Source organism: Miscanthus floridulus, chromosome 11 (assembly GCF_019320115.1).
Source record: "Miscanthus floridulus cultivar M001 chromosome 11, ASM1932011v1, whole genome shotgun sequence".
Lineage (NCBI taxonomy): Eukaryota > Viridiplantae > Streptophyta > Magnoliopsida > Poales > Poaceae > Miscanthus > Miscanthus floridulus.
In genome coordinates, this window is record NC_089590.1 from 79111647 (window position 1) to 79130224 (window position 18578).

At 44.3% G+C, this 18578-nt stretch overlaps 2 protein-coding genes across 5 annotated transcripts; one reads left to right on the top strand and one right to left on the bottom strand.

The window, feature by feature from the left end:
- The first annotated feature begins 1103 nt into the window (after window positions 1-1103).
- LOC136491316 (mechanosensitive ion channel protein 1, mitochondrial-like) lies at window positions 1104-8781 on the top strand. Of its 4 annotated transcripts, none has more exons than XM_066487585.1 (8): window positions 1104-1388; window positions 2270-3044; window positions 3503-3774; window positions 5068-5168; window positions 6303-6410; window positions 7376-7597; window positions 7968-8099; window positions 8475-8781. In XM_066487585.1, the coding sequence occupies exons 2-7, from the start codon at window positions 2323-2325 to the stop codon at window positions 8070-8072; spliced, it is 1530 nt and encodes a 509-aa protein (XP_066343682.1). In that variant the 5' UTR covers window positions 1104-1388; window positions 2270-2322; the 3' UTR covers window positions 8073-8099; window positions 8475-8781. The 4 variants fall into 4 exon arrangements, with proteins under 4 accessions (XP_066343682.1, XP_066343683.1, XP_066343684.1 ...); XM_066487586.1 differs by having other exon boundaries at window positions 2306-3044; XM_066487584.1 differs by having other exon boundaries at window positions 1107-1388; window positions 2198-3044.
- Window positions 8782-12794: 4013 nt separating this feature from the next.
- Window positions 12795-15666, bottom strand: LOC136491317 (uncharacterized). Its single transcript, XM_066487588.1, has 2 exons — window positions 13855-15666; window positions 12795-13024 (listed from the first exon to the last, which is right to left on the bottom strand). The coding sequence occupies exons 1-2, from the start codon at window positions 15286-15288 to the stop codon at window positions 12899-12901; spliced, it is 1560 nt and encodes a 519-aa protein (XP_066343685.1). The 5' UTR covers window positions 15289-15666; the 3' UTR covers window positions 12795-12898.
- Between the last annotated feature and the right edge of the window lie 2912 nt (window positions 15667-18578).

The window sequence follows — 18578 nt, forward strand, 5'->3', positions numbered from 1 at the left end:
TTCCAATCTATTTCTAGGATTTTATCAGATTTTTTAGAATTTTAGAGGCATTTTTGTGATATAAAAATCAAGTATTTACTAGATTTTTTTTAATAAAAAGGGCAAAACCACATTGAAAACTCATAAATAGAGAGAAGTTTAGGAGCTCATATGTGTGGTTTTTGGGTCGAGGAAAAAGTTTCAGACTTGCTAGCGTCCGGGCGCTGTTGTGTAGAGCAAGAGAGCGCACCAGCAATGGGCCTGGACGTCGCCCACACCGCTCTGAACGTCGTCCGCGTCATCGGCCGCTTTCCACGCGCTTCCCATATGCAAACTTGATCTACTTTTAAAATATCCGGATGCAAGAGTTGCAACATACAAAAGAAGACAAATGAAACATTTAACAAGTGGCTGAAACACTTGCAAAAGCGCTTGAAAAAACATTTGAAAATTGTTGCAAACATATGCAACATCAAAATGAGACACTCACAACACATACATATGAAACACCTGAAAACACTTAAAACATATGCTTGCAACATGCGTGTATATACAACATCTAGATAAAACACTTGCAACATTTGTATCAAACAGATGAAACACTTGGAATATACACTTTAAACATACGTGTATAGCCATTACAACATGCGCAACATCCCGATATAATTTTACAACATCAATATACAACACTTGCAACATATCATTGAAACATCTGAAACACTGAAAACATACTATTACAACGTACGATTTCAGCGTAGCATCTGCTTGATGCTTGATAAGTGGAGGCTCGTCGGTGTAGAGCTTGTCAGTGACACAGACCTCGACAAAGACAGGTGGATAGAGCACGGCCGCGATGGGAGATGTGGGTCTAGGCTGGGCGGCGCGGCAAGGGTAGGGTCCATCCCGGAGCAGAGGCAAGCAACACGCTGAGCGAGCACACGGCACTGGCGGGGGCAAAGCGGGCGATGCTCAAAGCGAGTGGGCGACTTACAGGGATCCGTTCGGTAAGCAGCCGAAGAAGTTTAGATTACAATGATAGTTTAAATATTTAATGAGGTAGAATGGACCTTTTCTTTTGCGAAAAATTACAAAAGAAATGCGTGAAAAGGCCCGTGCGGCTGCCTCTCTCCCTGGAGTCCTGGACCGAACAACGCCGGACTGGGCTACCGCCGTCCGCCGCAGGCCCGCGTGCGCTGTGTCTCTCCCCACGAGGCCACGACTACACACGGATGCGTTCACGGAGTCACGGTTGGGTTTATCCAGCGAGGCCGCGACCTGCGTGCGCTCTCTCTCTCTCTCTCTTCCGCCACCCACCCCCTCTCTCTGGGCCTGCGCCGCCTCCGGCCACCGCCCTACGCCAGGTGGCGAGGCCTTCGTCGGTCTTTTCACCGGCGACGAGCACTCACCAGGTATTCCCACCCCTTCTACTCCCTTCCTGCGTGCGAAACCGAGCACCCAAACCCTAACTTAAAAGCTATTTGGCTATTTCCTTTGATTGATGATCCCTACTAGCGTAGAACTTTGTGCAAAAACTATCGGGTGTACACATCAATGTCGCTTTACTGGGTCCGCCCCTGTGTGGCTGGGGTGGCGGGCTGGCGGCACTAGTCCTTGCTCCTTAGCAGCTGGAGCGGTCGCTGTTCTGTATGCTGGGCGTGATGGGTATGCTGTTTGAACCTATAAACTTTTGGGTGATGTTTTCGTTTTGCAGCTGAATGGAATTGTGGCGGTTTCCTTTTGTAGTTTTGTGTCCAGGCACTTGGTGTGGTAGTTATTTTTGGTGTTAGCTCAGTAGAAGTTCAAATCCAGTTTTAGGATGCCAACCACAGAATCTGTTGTTATATTGCAGTAGTTGACACCCTGGTTATTTCCTGAAGCAGATGGAGGAACATTTGATTTGAAATTTGTGTAGCCAGATTTTGCATCCCTTAGTTTATCAGCTTGGCGTCCTTGGATCCATGGAAGTGCTCAAGAGCAATTGCCATTAGAGGAAATTTCAGGTGTATGCTTCTATAGGTATTTATAAGGATAGTGAAAATTTAAGTGATAAGGAGATATGGTTCATCCTTTGTTTGTCATCATTGCTAACAATTTTGATATTATCCTCATTTTCTAGCATAAATTTCATTTGTACGAAAAGAAAAACATCTGAACCATATTAACGCTTTTGTTATATGGGCCTATGAAACTTGCATATTAATTTGATTTCACATTTCAGGAAAAGAATTTTCTGGCATCTTTTTTTTTCCAGAAGTATTTGTGTCAAGTTGGTACTAAAGTACTATGTCAGGGATCGCAACAATTTGGCGTCGGTCATGTCAATCAGCTGCTAGTCAGACTCTAATGGAGACATATTTTGGCCCGTCTGTATCTTCTGGTGCTGTGAGGTGGTTCAGCAGTGGCGCTAAGCACTCAAGAAAACCTGACTTTTCTGTTGCTAACCAGATTAAGGTGGTGGATTGGTATTCTGCAGTTAATGATGTGTCAAAGATCAGAAGGTTGCCCCTTTCACGCCGTATGGACACTAATTGGTTGATTGCTTCAAAGTCCAGACATGGTGCATTGCCAGGATTCTTAGGTGTTTCAAGCTTCCATCGTGGATACTCCTCAGATACTGGAATCAAGCCAGAAGCTTCACAGAGTGCTGTCTCTAATCTTCCTTCTACAGAAAGCTCTGAGGTTGGCACTGCAGGTGGTGGTGGGGGTTCATGGATTGAGATCTTGGATAATGCTCGCAAGTCTACTGTAGATGCTACCACTGAGGCAGGCAAGAAAGTCAAGGAGCTGACTGATGCAGTTGCACCTCATGTTCAGCAGCTATTTGATACATATCCAAATCTTGAAAAGGTAGTTCTTCCACTTGGCGGAACACTATGTGGTACAATGATGGCATGGTTGGTCATGCCTATCATTCTAAGGAGGCTTCACAAGTATGCATCACAACGTCCTATAGCAGCACTTCTGGGGAACTCAACCAAGAATGATGTTTCATACCAAACTAGTCTCTGGTGTGCATTAGAGGATCCTGCAAAGTATCTGATCACATTCATGGCATTTTCAGAAATGTAGGTTTCTACTTAACTTTATGAAAGAAATTTATCTTTTCTGTGTCCTGAACTTCTGATAGTTGTGTTCTGTGCTAAAGATATTTTCTTCAGACATTAGCTTTTTAGAGCTAGTTGAATGTCTCATATCTTATTTTAGAAAAAAAACTTATAGTGGTTTCAGTAGTGCTGCAGTCATTTTGTTCTTTTCTGAAGAAACTAGAGATATGCAACTACTACTTACTAGAATAAGCATTTCAAATATCGATGTTTCTTCAATGTTGTCTAAGTTCCATCACAATATACATTGCTTTTTTTTATGTTGTTGATTCTTGTTTGTTTATTAATGCTGCCATGCCGGAGGACAAAATGCTTTTTTTTTTCTCTACCATGGTGTTAGTAATTATGGTCTGGTGAAAAAGTGTCACATATAATGTTGTATTCTGGATGCTTATATTTGTGGTGGTTCTCTTCCATAGGGCCACACTTATTGCACCAAGCATATCAACTTATCTTCCGCAGGCATGGAGGGGTGCATTTGTCCTGTCTTTTGTATGGTTCCTTCAGAGGTGGAAAACCAACTTCATTGCTAAAGCTATGGCTAAACCAGATGCCTCAAGTGTTGACCGCGATAGGATTTCTGCATTTGATAAGGTTTCTTCATTGGGACTGATTGGACTAGGAGTAATGGGTCTTGCTGAAGCTTGTGGTGTAGCTGTTCAATCAATATTAACTGTTGGTGGTGTGGGAGGTAATATACTAACTTTCACAAGTAAATTCCTTATTTACCGCTGGAATTTAGCTATATCTCTGCTCTTCCAACCAAAAGTGTGCCCATTTCACTGCCTGCATTGGTAAATCAAGAATTCAGGATTTTGTTACACTAAATAATTCCTAGATCTTTTCAACTTAGAACACATGAAATGTAAATAGCTCGATACGTTAATGTTGTGCATGGGGACTATCAGATTTGCACCTTGGAAACACATCTGGAAAAGTTGGTACCCGCTGCGCTGCAAGTTCTTCATTTGGCTTGCTATTGACAACAGATGTTGGACAGCTGATTGCCTTGCTAAGAGAGGGCTACCACATCTGGCAGCCTGCTTCCTCTGTGATCAAATGGATGAAACAATTCAGCACACGCTCGTCTCTTTGCATTCTTTGAAGGCAGGTTTGGGCAGTCATCTTCCAGAGGCTGGGTCTAATTGCTTTAGCGCCTGAACCTTATGTCTCTTGTTTCTCTAGTTGGTGGTGCAATGCTATCATGGGGCTACCTAGAGTCTTGAGAAAAAGACTCAATACTTTGATCATTATGGTAGCGTGGGAAATTTGGGAACATAGGAATTCTTGTGTCTTTGAAGGAGCTAGCTCGTGTCCACGCGGTGCGTTGCACGAAGTGGGAGATGAATGTGTCCTTTGGTGCTCTGCTGGAGCCTCGGCTCTCAGCGAACTCCTCTCTAGGTTGCTCCCCCGGACCTTCTGTCCTGAGATGTCTTTTGGCTGAGGTCGTTTTATATTTCATTTTTGTAATAGGTGCTAATGTATTGTAAGGGGTTGGGTCATGGAGAGGCCTCTTGGTCTCTCGTACTATTTTTTTTTTCTTAATGAAACGACACGCAACTAAAGGCTATGTTATTGTTGTTGAAATGACACGCAACTCTCCTGCATTAGTCGAGAAAAAAAACGTTGTGCTCAGGGAAATATTGTACTTGTGTTGCCCTTGTTTCTGAAAGAATCTCTTACTCGAGTACAGTACATTTTTAAGCAAATGATCCTTTTGTTTTCTTCCCTATTACAGTATTTCAATTAGTTACTGCAGAAGGAAAACAGTAGTAGTTGTGTGGACTGAGTTTTGACTCCTATATAGCTATATGGGCAAAATGCAAAAATAGTGGTTTGAATTTTTTTGTTCAGTAGCCTGCAAGTAATATTATATGTACGCTGACTGCTCTGTATAATTATACCTATTACTTTTTTACTGAAGTAGATAATACTTTTATATTTTTAACAGTACTGAAATTATCTTGTGTTTCTTATACTCTAGGTGTTGCTACTGCTTTTGCTGCTAGAGATGTCCTTGGTAACATTCTGAGTGGGTTCTCCTTGCAATTTTCTAAGCCATTCTCAGTTAACGACTACATAAAGGTGCCTTCATATTTATTTGATGTTTTTTATTTGACACTTGCTGAAATGATGGATTCATGAGTTCTAAATTTCATTCATTTCACTTGTGGACACTATGTAACTATGGATAAAATATTAAATTCTTGTTTCATGATAGATGATAATTTGTGCTGTGACTCGCAAGTACTGTGAGATTCTCAAGCAATTACTTGTGGGATAGTGGAGTAAAAAGACGTGTTGTAATTTCTAATTTGTAATGGATGAGAAAAGAAGGAACATTACTAGTCAACGGAATGATATCCTGATTTCAGGGTAAGCCATTGCTCGTTGCTAGGATGTGGCCATCTTAATACATACTTTGCTTGGAGGATTATGTAAACTATAATTTGGTTTGTACTGAGATAAAGCACAGTTAGTAAGCATCCAAACTGAAAATTCATAAAGATGTCTCAACCTAATGGATGCCACTGATGGTTATTAAGGAGCTTTATAAGAAGAAAACATAGATGTGGGGAACTGTCCATATAATTGTGGGCATACAGGATACCGTATAAAGGGCGTACCCAGTGCAGAGAGCTCCCGCTCTGTGCGGGGTCTGGGGAAGGGTGTCAGTGGCAAGCCTTACCCTCGCCTGTGCAATGTGAGGAGACCGCGACTCGAACCCGGGACCTTCCGGTCACAGGCGGTAAGACTCTACCGCTTGCACCAGGCCCGCCCTTCATACAGGATGCCGTATGCTTTTCCTAAATTGCTAGTTTGATTAATGCTTCTCATGTGTTTATGCTGTGAGCGCATGTTAGTCTATATAAAAAGGGAGTACCCAGTGCAGAGAGCTCCCGCTCTGTGCGGGGTCTGGGGAAGGGTGTCAGTGGCAAGCCTTACCCTCGCCTGTGCAATGTGAGGAGACCGCGACTCGATCCCGGGACCTTCCGGTCATAGGCGGTAAGACTCTACCGCTTGCACCAGGCCCGCCCTTCACATGTTAGTCGATATGCACGAGAAATTTCAAGAAACACCAACCTTCCCTCTTGTGTTTGCAAACAATAATAAATGGTCAATTTGGGCTGGTGATGCTTATCTTCCATCCCTTTTTATGTTCTCACTATGTTCTGAAGTTGCAGTATCGCATTTGCTAATAGGAGTTTTACATTTTAGGCGGGGCCAATAGAAGGTAAGGTGGTTGAAATTGGACTCACTTCTACTTCATTGATCAATCCAGAGAAGCTCCCTGTCATAGTACCCAACTCTTTGTTCTCCAGTCAGGTATGGTAACAGTTTCTGTGGATATTTCTTAAACTAACAAGTGTGTGGACAAAGATGCCCATCATTGCACATGCTGTCATCTACAAATTAGTCCTTTGTGTTGTGCCTACATGGTGGCTTACAAGTTATGGAATATACAGTAACACATTTGTTACGCCATTTTTACATGCGTGCATTTTCATATCCTAATTTTGCTGTGTGCATTATCTTGTATATATAATATATCATGCAATGAAGAAAACATGGACTTACCCTACTTGGGTTATTGGCCCCTGAATTTATATTGAGTTAATGCAGTAATCACTATAGGACAACAAACGGGACCCCAAATGTGCACACTTTTAGGGCATGTTTGGATCAGAACCTGAGCCAGGCAACTCCGGCCAGGCAGCAGACCCAGCTGCAGGCATTCAAAATCTAACGCTTGAGCGAACTGCCTGGACCAGGCAGTGCTGGTTAGGAACCAAGCAAACAGGTCCTTACTCTAGCATATGCATCTGTTTAATGATTTGCTCTACCAGCCATGGTTCATGAATCACTGTTGACCCAGAAATGCGTTTTAACTGCAAAAGCTACTCACATTCTTTTTCCTAGTTAAATTTGAATTTAGATTTTTTTTTTGGAAACTGATTTTAGACTTCTAGTTGGAAACTTGGAATGCACGACTGCTAAAGCCACTCCAAATTGGAATGCACAACAGCATATGAATTTTGTATGATTTATGATTTTATATTCTTTGAAATATTTGGAAAGATTTTTTCTAGTGGAAGTTTGAGGAAACATAAATATTGCGTCAAATGCTTTTCTGTTGATTGAAAAATTTCTGAAAATTCATTCAGTTGTAATATATTCGGAATGATGCCATGAGGATTTGTTCTGCTGTGTCCCTTGTTCTTTGGCATGATTGGTAGGGGCCTAGGGGGGCATACCTTGTATAATGACACGGTATTCTAAATAACTTGCAGATGATAGTTAACAGATCACGAGCTAATTGGCGAGCTAGTGTGACAAAGATTCCTATACGAATCGAGGATATTGAGAAGATTCCTTCTGCATCAGAGGAGATAAAGAATATGTTAAGGTCTAATCAAAATGTGTCCTTTGATAGTGATGTTCCTTACTGCTATCTCTCGAGATTGGAAAGTTCATATGGAGAGCTCACCATTGGATGCAACCTAAAAAACATGGTATGTTTGATTTATTCTAAAGTTATGCCGCTTAGTGCCGCATTAGCATGGGTTTATGGTCTGTCATCTTACCTCCTTAAGCACGTGTCAAAAGTTTAGTAAGACAATATGAAAGTATTATTACACATGTCACTTTAGTATGTTGTTCTCATAAAAATAATTATGTTTGAAGTTAAAATTGTTTAACTAAACACGTTCTTGGAACACGCTTGTTTTGCATCATAGGGAGTATGACTTGTCACTGTTGGTTATCATGACAATGGTAGTCTTGTGCATAAAACTATGCTAGCTTGTTACTATTAACTCACTGCAAGTTTGGAATAGTCCTTTCGTCTTTGAAGCCTGACACAATATTCTGTATGTTTTACAGAGAAAAGATGAGTGGCTATCTGCCCAACAAGAAATTCTTTTGGGAGCTGCCAGGATTATCAAGTCACATGGCATTGAATTGGGAAGCACAATGCAGTGTTGTTAATTCTAGCATCCGGGACTTTTAAGTAGGGTAAGTACATCAATATTTGGCTCTTTTAACTTGTAGATGCATGACTGCTATGCTAAAATCCATGAAGCTGTAAGCTGTATCAAGTTAAGTTACATGTAACGTTTCTTCTTTGGCCCCTGGGTTAAGTACTTTTTTTCAGTTATTAAGTTTATGCCGAACCATGAGAACATCGTATGGTTTATGGTTTTCCTAATTCTCACAAACTTCTGCAACTGCTATTGAACAGTTTGCTTGTTGGTTCATTGTAACCTGCATGCTAAAGACTTCATTGCATGTTAGGCATATTCGTCTCGAAGCTTTGATTTATCAGTACCAACTTTTCGTGTATATCTCCACTTTCTCACTTTTTTGAAGAGGGATTGCATTTATTCGCAGGTAAATACCTTTAGCCTGCAGAAGTCTAGAACTATACATACAGACGACACCTAGGAGTTTTGCTTACGGGGTGCAAAGGTAAAGACATCAGTGTTTTATGTCTTCACAGACCATCGACACCCACTACCAATACTGTTTTGTTACTGCCTTTTCCTTTGGAACTACCGTTTTGGTTGGTGCTTGGATCCGTTTCTGGGGAGCTTCGTTATCCAATGTACACTGGTGAACGTTTGCTCCGCGGGCCGTGTGGATGAGCCGTGAGAGGATTATTGCTCATTTCTGTGAAATATTGGGTTTTAACCTCGAATTTTAAGTGTTTGACATAGTACTCAAACTGTCTAGCTTCATAGTCGACCATCTCGAAGCAATTGATGTTTGACAGCCCATTTCTGAGGACTTGCATGCCACAGGATAGATTTCACGCTGTTTTACCATGCTGAACGTAGAGTACTGCTGCCTGCCATGATCAGCATGTTTCAACTGTTCTACTTTCACCTTTTCTTTAATTCTCGGAACTCACTATGCCGGCACGTATATCACCTTAATTCACAAAAAATGTGGCGTGGTCGCAGTGCTCCTCAAAGTCTGTCGTAGATAATGCGGGACACGCTTCTTACCGTGATTGTTTACATGCAATACTCTGTTTTGGTTGACAAAAAAAACGTGGTAGAATATTTTCAGCTACTATTAGTGACAAACCAATGAAGCCAAGAGGTTTGGTGAGTAAAGCCAAGTACGGTTATTTGGGGAATTGATTCTGTCTGCAAGTATCCCGAAATACCCCGAGCACACGCATCTAGAACTCGGTCTAGATTGAGAAATAAAGGAGAACTCTGTCTAGATTGAGAAATTAAGGAATAAAAGGATCTAGTTCAAACTTCTGGGAACTAGTGGTAGACTGGTAGTGGCATTGCCTGCATAAAGGAATAAAGGGATCCAGTTCAAACAAACCTGTTTACATGCTGCCTCCCAGGAAGCTCTGGCACCAGGCAGCGTCCGGCCTGGGATCGCTTGCCTAGTGGCATTTGCCTGCTTCTCTTCATATCGTTTCCATGAGCTAACAAAGAGTGGTTCATCTTTCAAACCGAGGTTGATAGATACGAGTGCAAGATGTACTCCCTCCGTCAGCATAACAATGCAATCCTACGTGCTGTTTGCTTGTCTTATAATTCGTATTTTTCGGCTTATTTTTTTAGCCGGAACGATATTTTTCTCTCACAACAAATCAGTCGGAACGGTATTTCAGCTTGTTTTTTCGACGAAGCGAACGAGCCCTAGTTTCCCGAGGAAGAATTAGTGGAACCGAGAAATGATGCATGTGCCGTTGCTACATTCGCTTCAGTGCACACTGTAGCAGGCACCGTCAGACATGAAAATGACTGTCTTTAGGAACCGTGATCCAAAATATAAGACCCATTGGCGCTATAGACAAAGGGTTTACTACCTATTTTGGTCTTCTCCAACAAGAAGAACCTAAAAATAACCCTTTTTATAAATGGGTTTTAAGAAAAGAGAATACTCAGATTTATGTTATATTTCTTCTAACATCTAAAACATGTCTTCCATATAGGTACTCTATTAAAGGCTATAGATATTCAGCTCGTTCGGCTGACACACAAGACTACTGTGTACTAGTTTGTTCCGGCTGGTTTTGGCTGATTCAATAGTGTTCTGTGAGAGAGAATAAGCTGAAATAAATTGAGACTAGCCGAGCCAAACACGCTGAGTCATAGACCCAGCCCGTTTGGCACGGCTCCAGACAGCTCTGGCTCCTGCTGCAATTTCACTGTTCATTTACTGTAGCTAGAGCCGGTTTTCTCTCCTTCCCTCTCCCTCTCATAGACCGTCACAGCCAGCGGTGAAGCAGGAAATTTTGGCTCCCGCAGCTCTACGTGTGTCAGTGAGAGCGAGGGAGATGAGAGAGAAAAACGGATTTCGTGTACAGTGCTCGCACAGTATTCCTGCAAGCTTGTGTCAGAAGGAGCCGGATCCGGCTGAATCTATACCAAACGGGGAATTCCGCGACGGGTGGAGATAGCCTTACCAGTACCAAAGCACACACTAGCAACAATTTAATGCACAGCCATGCAGTCCCTTGCATATCAGCCACACACTAGCAATATTTTAATCAATCCTTACGTGAATGGACAGCATGCATACTAAGGGTGCGTTTAGATCTAAAAAATTTTGAATTTTGGCTCACTGTAGCATTTCGTTTGTATTTGGTAATTAGTGTTTAATTATGGACTAATTAGGTTTAAAAGTTTCGTCTCGCGATTTCTCGACCAACTGTGTAATTAGTTTTTTTTCATCTATATTTAGTACTCCATGCATGTGCCGCAAGATTCGATGTGATAGTTACTATGCAAAATTTTTTGGCAACTAAATGGGTAAGGGTGTTTGGTTACGGCTGTTAAAGTTTAGCTCATATCGCATCAAATATTTAATACATGTATAGAGTATTAAATATAGATTAATTATAAAACTAAATGTACAGATTGAGATTAATTTATAAGATGAAAATTTTAAGTCTAATTAGTCTAAGATTTAATAATGTGGTGCTATATTAACATGTGCTAATGATAGATTAATTATGTTTAATTAATTTGTCTCATGTAGTACAACTGGAATCTATAATTTGTTTTTTTTATTAGTATGCAAATGCCCCACACGACATCTCATGTGACATCTAATATGTCATCTTTTAAACTTTAGTCCATGTAACAAACATTCTCCTAAGTTAAGCTACTAGTACATAGGATAGCTATATTTGTATTTTTTCTCGGACATGGCATACTCCTTATTATTGTATTCTTTGGCGGACAGTTTGAAACCAATGTCAGTCTCATAGATTCAGCGCATGTTTAGTTTCCACCCCAAAATCTCAAAAAGTGTTACAGTATTCATCACATCGAATTTTGCGATACGTGCATGGAGCATTAAATGTAGACGAAAAAAAACTAATTGCACAGTTTGGTTGAAAATTACGAGACGAACATTTTAAGCCTAATTAGTCCATGATTAAACATTATTTATCAAATAAAAACAAAAGTGCTACGTTAGCCCCAAATTCCAAAATTTGAACTAAACACGCACTCATACGTACGGCAGCATGGAGGCTTCTGGGTTTGCATGCCCGCAAGCGCAACGGCAGGAATACTGAAATTGACACATGCCCGTCAGCGTAAAGTAGTCGGTGAGGCTATATCGTCCTGTTAGCTTGCTTACGAGCCTAATTTTTTTAGGCAACGAATAATATTTTTCTCTTAAAATAAATTAGTAATGGTACTTTATCAGCTAGGTAGTTTTTTTTGCTATCACGTAAGAGCAAGGCTAATAATACAGTCGGCTTGCTGGCTGTAAGGTTTCTTGCAGCCTTCTCTCAGCCCACTCATACAGTAGTTAGCTCTTTACAGTTAATACATGGCCCACTTGTCTCTCTCACAGACTTTTTTTGGTTCTTGTGCCCAAGCCGACTGTAAGCTTACAGCCCGCTTCTCCTCTCTCTCCTCCCCTCTTCTCCACCTTAATATTTAGTCGGCTTACAGCCTGCTATTATACTTGCTCTAATACGAGATTAGGACGTCAGCATGGAAACATCCTTTTCCTGCCCATGTGCATGTGCATATGCTGAATCCAGCTTTGCTTTCGGAAACCAACACATAAAAGAGAACCCTGATAAAAGAGAACCCTGATTAATTCTGGAAAACGGAGGAACTAAACATGGCCCTAGTGCCTGCAACCTGCGCGGCATGCGGCGAACAGACCGTCGCATGTCGCGTTGTAACGCTGCCACCTGTTGAGGTTGCCATCAATGAGCATTTACAACCCTGCTACTGACGGTTCGGGGCTGTCAATGATCATTACTATAGTGTACTAAAAAGAGAACCCTGATTAATGAAATGAAGCATCTAGCCGATAAACGCGGTCGCCCATTTCGCCAGAACGTCGAAAAAGCCACCGAACCGGGCATGTCCTGAGAAAGATGATGAGTGATGGCCGCCCTGCTCGCGCGGATGCCGAGCCACGCTTCGACAGTAGCCCCACTGCAGTGCTGCGAGGCTGCGACACAGGCTCACAGTGACGCTGTCTCACTGACCTGACCCCGTGCCGGTGCCGTGCGCCCGTGCCACGTCTCCGTCAAGTCTAACAGCAATGCGTAGACCACCACCGTAGCCGTTGGGCGTGGGGGCAGCGGGATGACTCGTCGCCATGGCGGAACGCCCGGCCAAAACTTCGAGTCCTGGTCTTCTGTCGCTTTGCGAGCTGTAGTTACACTTTACACGCCCGTGAGGCGCAAAGCGCGATGGAGAAGAGATGTCTGAAACGAGACTAGTTCATGTCCTCCAAGAAGAAGAATGGATTCGTACAAGAAAAGAAGAAGAATCTGAATCTTCCTAGCTTCATCTGTCTCTAATGAAAGCTCATGCTCCTGCTACTTGGCTGAACTCGCCTTCCCTGCATACGCCTACATCGATGGTCATCGTCTTCTCTCCGTTCTCCCCATCCTTGGGCGAAGACACCACTCTGCAGCAATTTCGCCTGGGGGACTGCAAATCATGTTACATCGAATCAGTGACCCATTTATTTAGAGATGAAACATCGGAGTTGCCTGGCCCCGTTCGGCTGGATTAATTAGGCTTAATAAATTCGTCTCGTAGTTTTCAGAGGAGCTATGTAATTAGTTTTTTTATTAGTATCCGAAAACCCCTTCCGACATCCCAAAACATCCGATGTGACATCCAAAAATTTTCATTTCGCGAACTAAACACACCCTAAATATACATTTTGTAATTAATCTAATGGTATTTATTTTATATCATAAATATTTAGGTGATATACTAAAACATGATACTGTCCCGAAATTGCATTCTAATGTTTGAATCCAGTGACTAAAGTTTAGAGGGTATCGTGTGGGTATCGCATGGGATGTTCGGATACTAATAAAAAACCAAATTACAGAATCCGTCGGTAATCCACCGGACGAATTTATTAAGCCTAATTAATCAACCATTAGCATATATTTACTATAGCACCACGTTGTCAAATCATGAATTAATTAGGCTTAAAAAATTCGTCTCGCAAAACTATTTAAATTTGTGCATTTAGTTTCGTAATTAGTCAATATTCGATACTCCAGGTGTCAAAGACGACTGAAGTTTATCCAAACACCGAGATTGCCTCTTACGGAGCAACCTAATGGTCTACGGCACAGTTTTGGTGATTCCGTGCTTTAAAAGAGTTTGGCTATGTCCAGCAATGCCACAGCCAGTTTGTGCATTGGCCAGTTGTCTGTCCTCTCTAAAAATGGCAATGCATCATGTGTTGTAGTTATTTGGATGCTATGCAAGAGAAGGAATGATGTGGCACGAAAGATTACCCTGTCCCAGAGCCCGGGGTCAGGCTTCTTCAGGACGACGATGTGATCGAGATGCGCGTCCGGGTCGGCTATGTCCCACCGGCACGCGGGCCGCGTCTCGTTCGGGTGGCGCCACCGCTCGTACCGCGTTACCGTGGTCTCCCCGCCGCCGCGCCCGGCCTGGCGCCGCGCCGACGACAGGTAGTACACGGCGGGCTTCTGGCACGGGCTGCGCGCCAGGGGCCTCGTGTTGAACGCGTACGCCGTGTAGTCGGCGCGGCGGTACCAGTTGAGGAACGTGCGCGCCGGCATCTCCATCTCCCGAGGCGACATTATGCCCCTAGCCACCAGCACCGTGAACCCCCACGCCACGGACACCGTCCAACGGTTGGCGCCGTCGTAGCAGATGGACTGCTGCATCAGCCCCGCCGTGTCCAGCTTCACCGGTCCGTCGAACAGCCGCCGCACCGCCGCGGGGCGCCACCTCGCGTCCGGGAACAACGGCTTCACGACGTCGAGGTGGTGCAGCGTCACGATCGGCGCAACCGGGTGGGACGCGAGGAGGCCCAGGAGGTCGCCGTACACGTCGTACTGGTGGAACCCCGGGTGCTTGGTGAGCGGCACGCCCAGCTCCGCCATGCACGCCTGGATCCGGTCATCGCTGCCGTACAGCGCCGGGTACCGGCGGAGGCAGCCGTCCTGCATCCGCGCGAGCGCCTCGGCCAGCGGGCGGCTGATGGCGAAGCCGCCGCCGCCGTACGCCATCCCGTAGGAAAAGTAGATATTCTGCAGGTGGCTCTCGGAGAGGGAGCCGATGTAGTAGGGCTGGCGGTGGTCGAACTTGTTGAGCACGGTGAGGAGGTTGTCCGGGAAGAAGACGGTGTCGTCGTCGCCCATGACGAACCAGCGCACGCCGGGGAGGCCGAGGCGGAACGTCTCGGAGACGATGCGGGAGATGCGGATAGCGGAGCGGTGGCCGCGGCGGTGCGTGTAGGGGAACGCCGAGGTGTCGGACGAGATCCTGATGGCCGGGAGCCCCGTGCGCGCCGTGGACATGTTGGACTCGCGCACCTCGCGGTCCAGCCACACGTAGCCGCGCATGGCGCCGCGCGGGCGCCACCACACCTTGATGTACTCTTTACGCTTGTCCCAGAACCGCGACGACGCCGCGATGCCGAACACCACGTGCTGCAGCGTCGTCGCCGTGGACACAGCCGCGGCGGAAGGGGGAAGCTGCTTCTCCGCCGCCGTCGCCGCCGCCGCCGCCGTGAGGTTGGCGGACACCCGGGAGACCGACGCGGCGTCAGGCGCGCAGTTGGAGGCGGCCGACGTCGCGGAGGTGAGGAGGTGCAGCGTGTAGAAGAAGTAGAGGGCGGTGAGGGGGAGGAGGAGCAGGAAGAGGAAGCGGAGGAAGGAGGCGGTGAGCGTCTCCTTCCCGCCCCCTCCCTTCACCATCCCCGTCGCCGTGGCTGCTGCTCCTCACGGCCTCACCGTCACCGTCTCGAACGAACCCCTCGACGCCGCCGTCCACCACTTACTTGCCCGTTGGCCGGCCGGGCCGCGAGGCGCCCGATTTCGCCGGCGGAATCAGAACCGGTGGGATTTCGCGGGGGCGAGAGGCTCACACGGGTCGCGCATTCCCCTCCACATGTTGCTCCGCGCCGCCGCCTGCTGCCCTCTCTCTCCTCAGCTCGGGTTGTCTCCTCTCGGTCGGCGATTTGGGTGGGGGATCGGAGCGGTGGGTGGGTCGGCGAGCGCTTCGGTTTCGTGCCCGCTTTTGCCCACCTTTTTCTCCCCGTGCCGCTGCAGCTGTTGCATGCCTGCTGCTGCTGCTGCTTAATACTAATGGCGAGAGAGTATTTATTAGCGCGGCCTGGAGATTTGCTGCTGACGCTGGTATCGTTAAGGGCGTGTTTAGATCAAAAAATTTTTGGGTTTGGGGTACTGTAGCACTTTCGTTTTTATTTGGCAATTAGTGTCTAATTATAGACTAATTAGGTTCGAAAGTTTCGTCTCGCGATTTCTCATCTAACTGTGCAATTAGTTTTTTTTTTCGTCTACATTTAGTACTCTATGCATGTGCCGCAAGATTCGATATGACGGATACTACGCAAAAATTTTTGGTTTTTGGATGGAACTAAACGGAGCCTAAGGCCTTGTTTAGATGCCACCCAAATTCCAAGTTTTTTCACTCTCTCCATCACATTAATTTTTAGCCGCTTGCATGGAGTATTAAATGTAGGTAAAAAAAATAACTAATTACACAGTTTAGTTGGAAATCACGAGATGAATCTTTTGAGCCTAGTTGGTCCACGATTGGACAATATTTGTCAAATAAAACGAAAGTGGTACTATTCATCAGGTTGAAATTTTTTCGCAATCTAAACGAGGCCTAAGTTTGGTCGCATCCAGCATTCACTGAACCATGCGTGTGTGAAGAGAAGGGAGAGGATGTAACTGGTCTCGTTATTAACCTGGGCTGTGAAGATTTGGTAAAAACAAATCGAAGCGGAGATTTGGTAATTGAACTAAAGAAACGGAAGATTTGGTGCTCGTGTGGATTGGAGCCTGAATTTTGCTGGAATTTGGGTATTTCGTTGCCCCATTTGCGACGTACTACGCGGTTTTTCTTTTGCAGGACACAGCTAATCAGCTATTCCCGGTTTTGTTGGTAAAAAAAAAAGCCAGGCATTTGTTTTCCTTTTATGCACGCCATTTTGTTTGACGGAGTATTCGAGAGCGTATATACAGTGGAGACCATTTTGGTGCTCTGTTAACCAGCTCATCAGATAGGCCTCATTTAGTTGGCGAATTTTTTTAAGAAATGGTACTGTAGCACTTTCGTTGTTATTCGGCAATTAGTGTCCAATCATAGTCTAATTAGGCTTAAAAGATTTGTCTCGTGAATTTCGTCTAAACTGTGTAATTAGTTTTATTTTTTATTTATATTTAATGCTTCATGCATACTTCCAAAGATTCGATGTGATGAAAAATCTTGAAAAATTTTGTAAAATTTTAGAAACTAAACAGGCACATAGTCACCACGAAAATTCGAGTAATCGTCGGCTCTTGTTATATGGGAGCAGTGGCGAATCCATAATCCGAAATGAAGTTCATATAGTGGGTGCACGTACTATTGGGATTATTTTTTACTTTTTTTTTGTCGAGATCACACTTTGTGGCCGTTTGTTTGCCTTCAAACAAGCTCCGGCCTCGGCTCCTTCATCACTAATGAGCATTGTGTTGTCCTTACATTACCGACATTACCGTAGCGGATAAAAAAAAGAGCTCCGGCTCCGGCACAGGCAAAAGAGGAGCTAGAGGAGCCGCAGTTTGAAGGGTCCTCCTGGCTCCGCTGCTGTTGCACTACAGTAATGCTACATTTGCAGAGCCAAAGCCCCCCTGTACCAAACACTACGGGAGTGTTCGACTGAGCTGGATTATTTAATGTTCATGCTGGAAAACACTGTTTTTATGCTGAAATGTTGTGAGAGAAAAACACTGTTCCAGCTGAAAAATAAGCCGAACAAGCCGACTTAAAGTGCAGTCGAACTCAGCCTACCTTACTATGTATAGTGTGAATGTCTATAGGGTTCTGTCATCGTCCATCATCATCATTCACGTGATCTTTCTTCGACTCCATCAAGATGAATGCATTAGAACACCTTAATATAGTACGACCAAAAAAATTCTAATGCACATTACAATGAATGTCTCAACACATGTTTTGGTCTACATTCGCTTTATAGTGTGCTTAGTCCTCAAGAATATCCTTTGTGCCATACCTCAATCATCAATCCAAATCTTTGGGCCTAAGACACTTGTTGCTTGCGAACTCAAATGTGTATCCTGCAGCAAAGCACATGTTATTTTTCACAACACTTGTGTTAATCAATCATCAAAACCACCAGGTCCACCACATTGGAGCATGGATGTGTTCACCGATGAATCATATGGTGGCACATATAGAGGGACTTGTGAAGTCTGTGAGGGCCATCCAAGCCTAAAATGCAAGATGGGAGAGTGTTCTTAGTGTTTACCTAGTCTTCTCGACTTAGATTTTCATCAAGAAGATATTGGAGGTTTGTCACTCTTGGTGTTTTCTAGCACCTAGACAGCCTAACGAAGGATTATGTGACATTCCCTATGAAGTTTCTTACGGGGAGGCTCCGATTGGTGTTCATGATTTGACCCACCATTCCAGAGTGGAGAAGGGGCATTCACTAGTGGAGTTTTAAGGCTTTGACTCAATGAGGGGACAAAACTAATTTTTGGTGACTCTTCGGTGCTCCAACATAGATTAGGGGGTTGTGGATTATGTGCTTCAATGTGGATAGGAGGGGCGCAAAATTTGGTTGTCACTTTACCTTCCTTTCACTCCTGCATTACTTTCATGTCTTAGCTTTGTGCTTTAGTTTTGTTTTGTGCAAGTTTAATTGTGTGAAAACTAGGATTCCAAGATAGATTGCACTTAGCTTTAGGTTTATCTTCCACAACTAAGGACCTTATTCTTAGTGTGAACCTTACTAAGGACATGATTAGCTTCATGACCCTAAGGACTTCTCATTAGTCTGATCTTTTATAGTCCTAGGAGTCTCCGTGCAAGTGGTTCAGTAGACTTGCATAGGCCAAGGTTTGTTTGCACTTAATTTTTAGACCCCAATTCACCCCTCCCCACCCCTCTTGGGCCATTTGGAAAAATATTTATATTCAGCCCATGTGCACCCAATCGCTTGCATCTTGTT

Coding starts and splice junctions, on each gene's coding strand:
- LOC136491316 (XM_066487584.1), top strand. CDS start 2,263: ATGTCAGGGATCGCAACAATTTGGCGTCGGTCATGTCAATCAGCTGCT. Junction 5,169..6,302: donor CAGTTAACGACTACATAAAG/GTGCCTTCATAT, acceptor TTTACATTTTAG/GCGGGGCCAATAGAAGGTAA. Junction 7,598..7,967: donor GATGCAACCTAAAAAACATG/GTATGTTTGATT, acceptor TATGTTTTACAG/AGAAAAGATGAGTGGCTATC.
- LOC136491317 (XM_066487588.1), bottom strand. CDS start 15,288: ATGGTGAAGGGAGGGGGCGGGAAGGAGACGCTCACCGCCTCCTTCCTC. Junction 13,025..13,854: donor ACCCCGGGCTCTGGGACAGG/GTAATCTTTCGT, acceptor CATGATTTGCAG/TCCCCCAGGCGAAATTGCTG.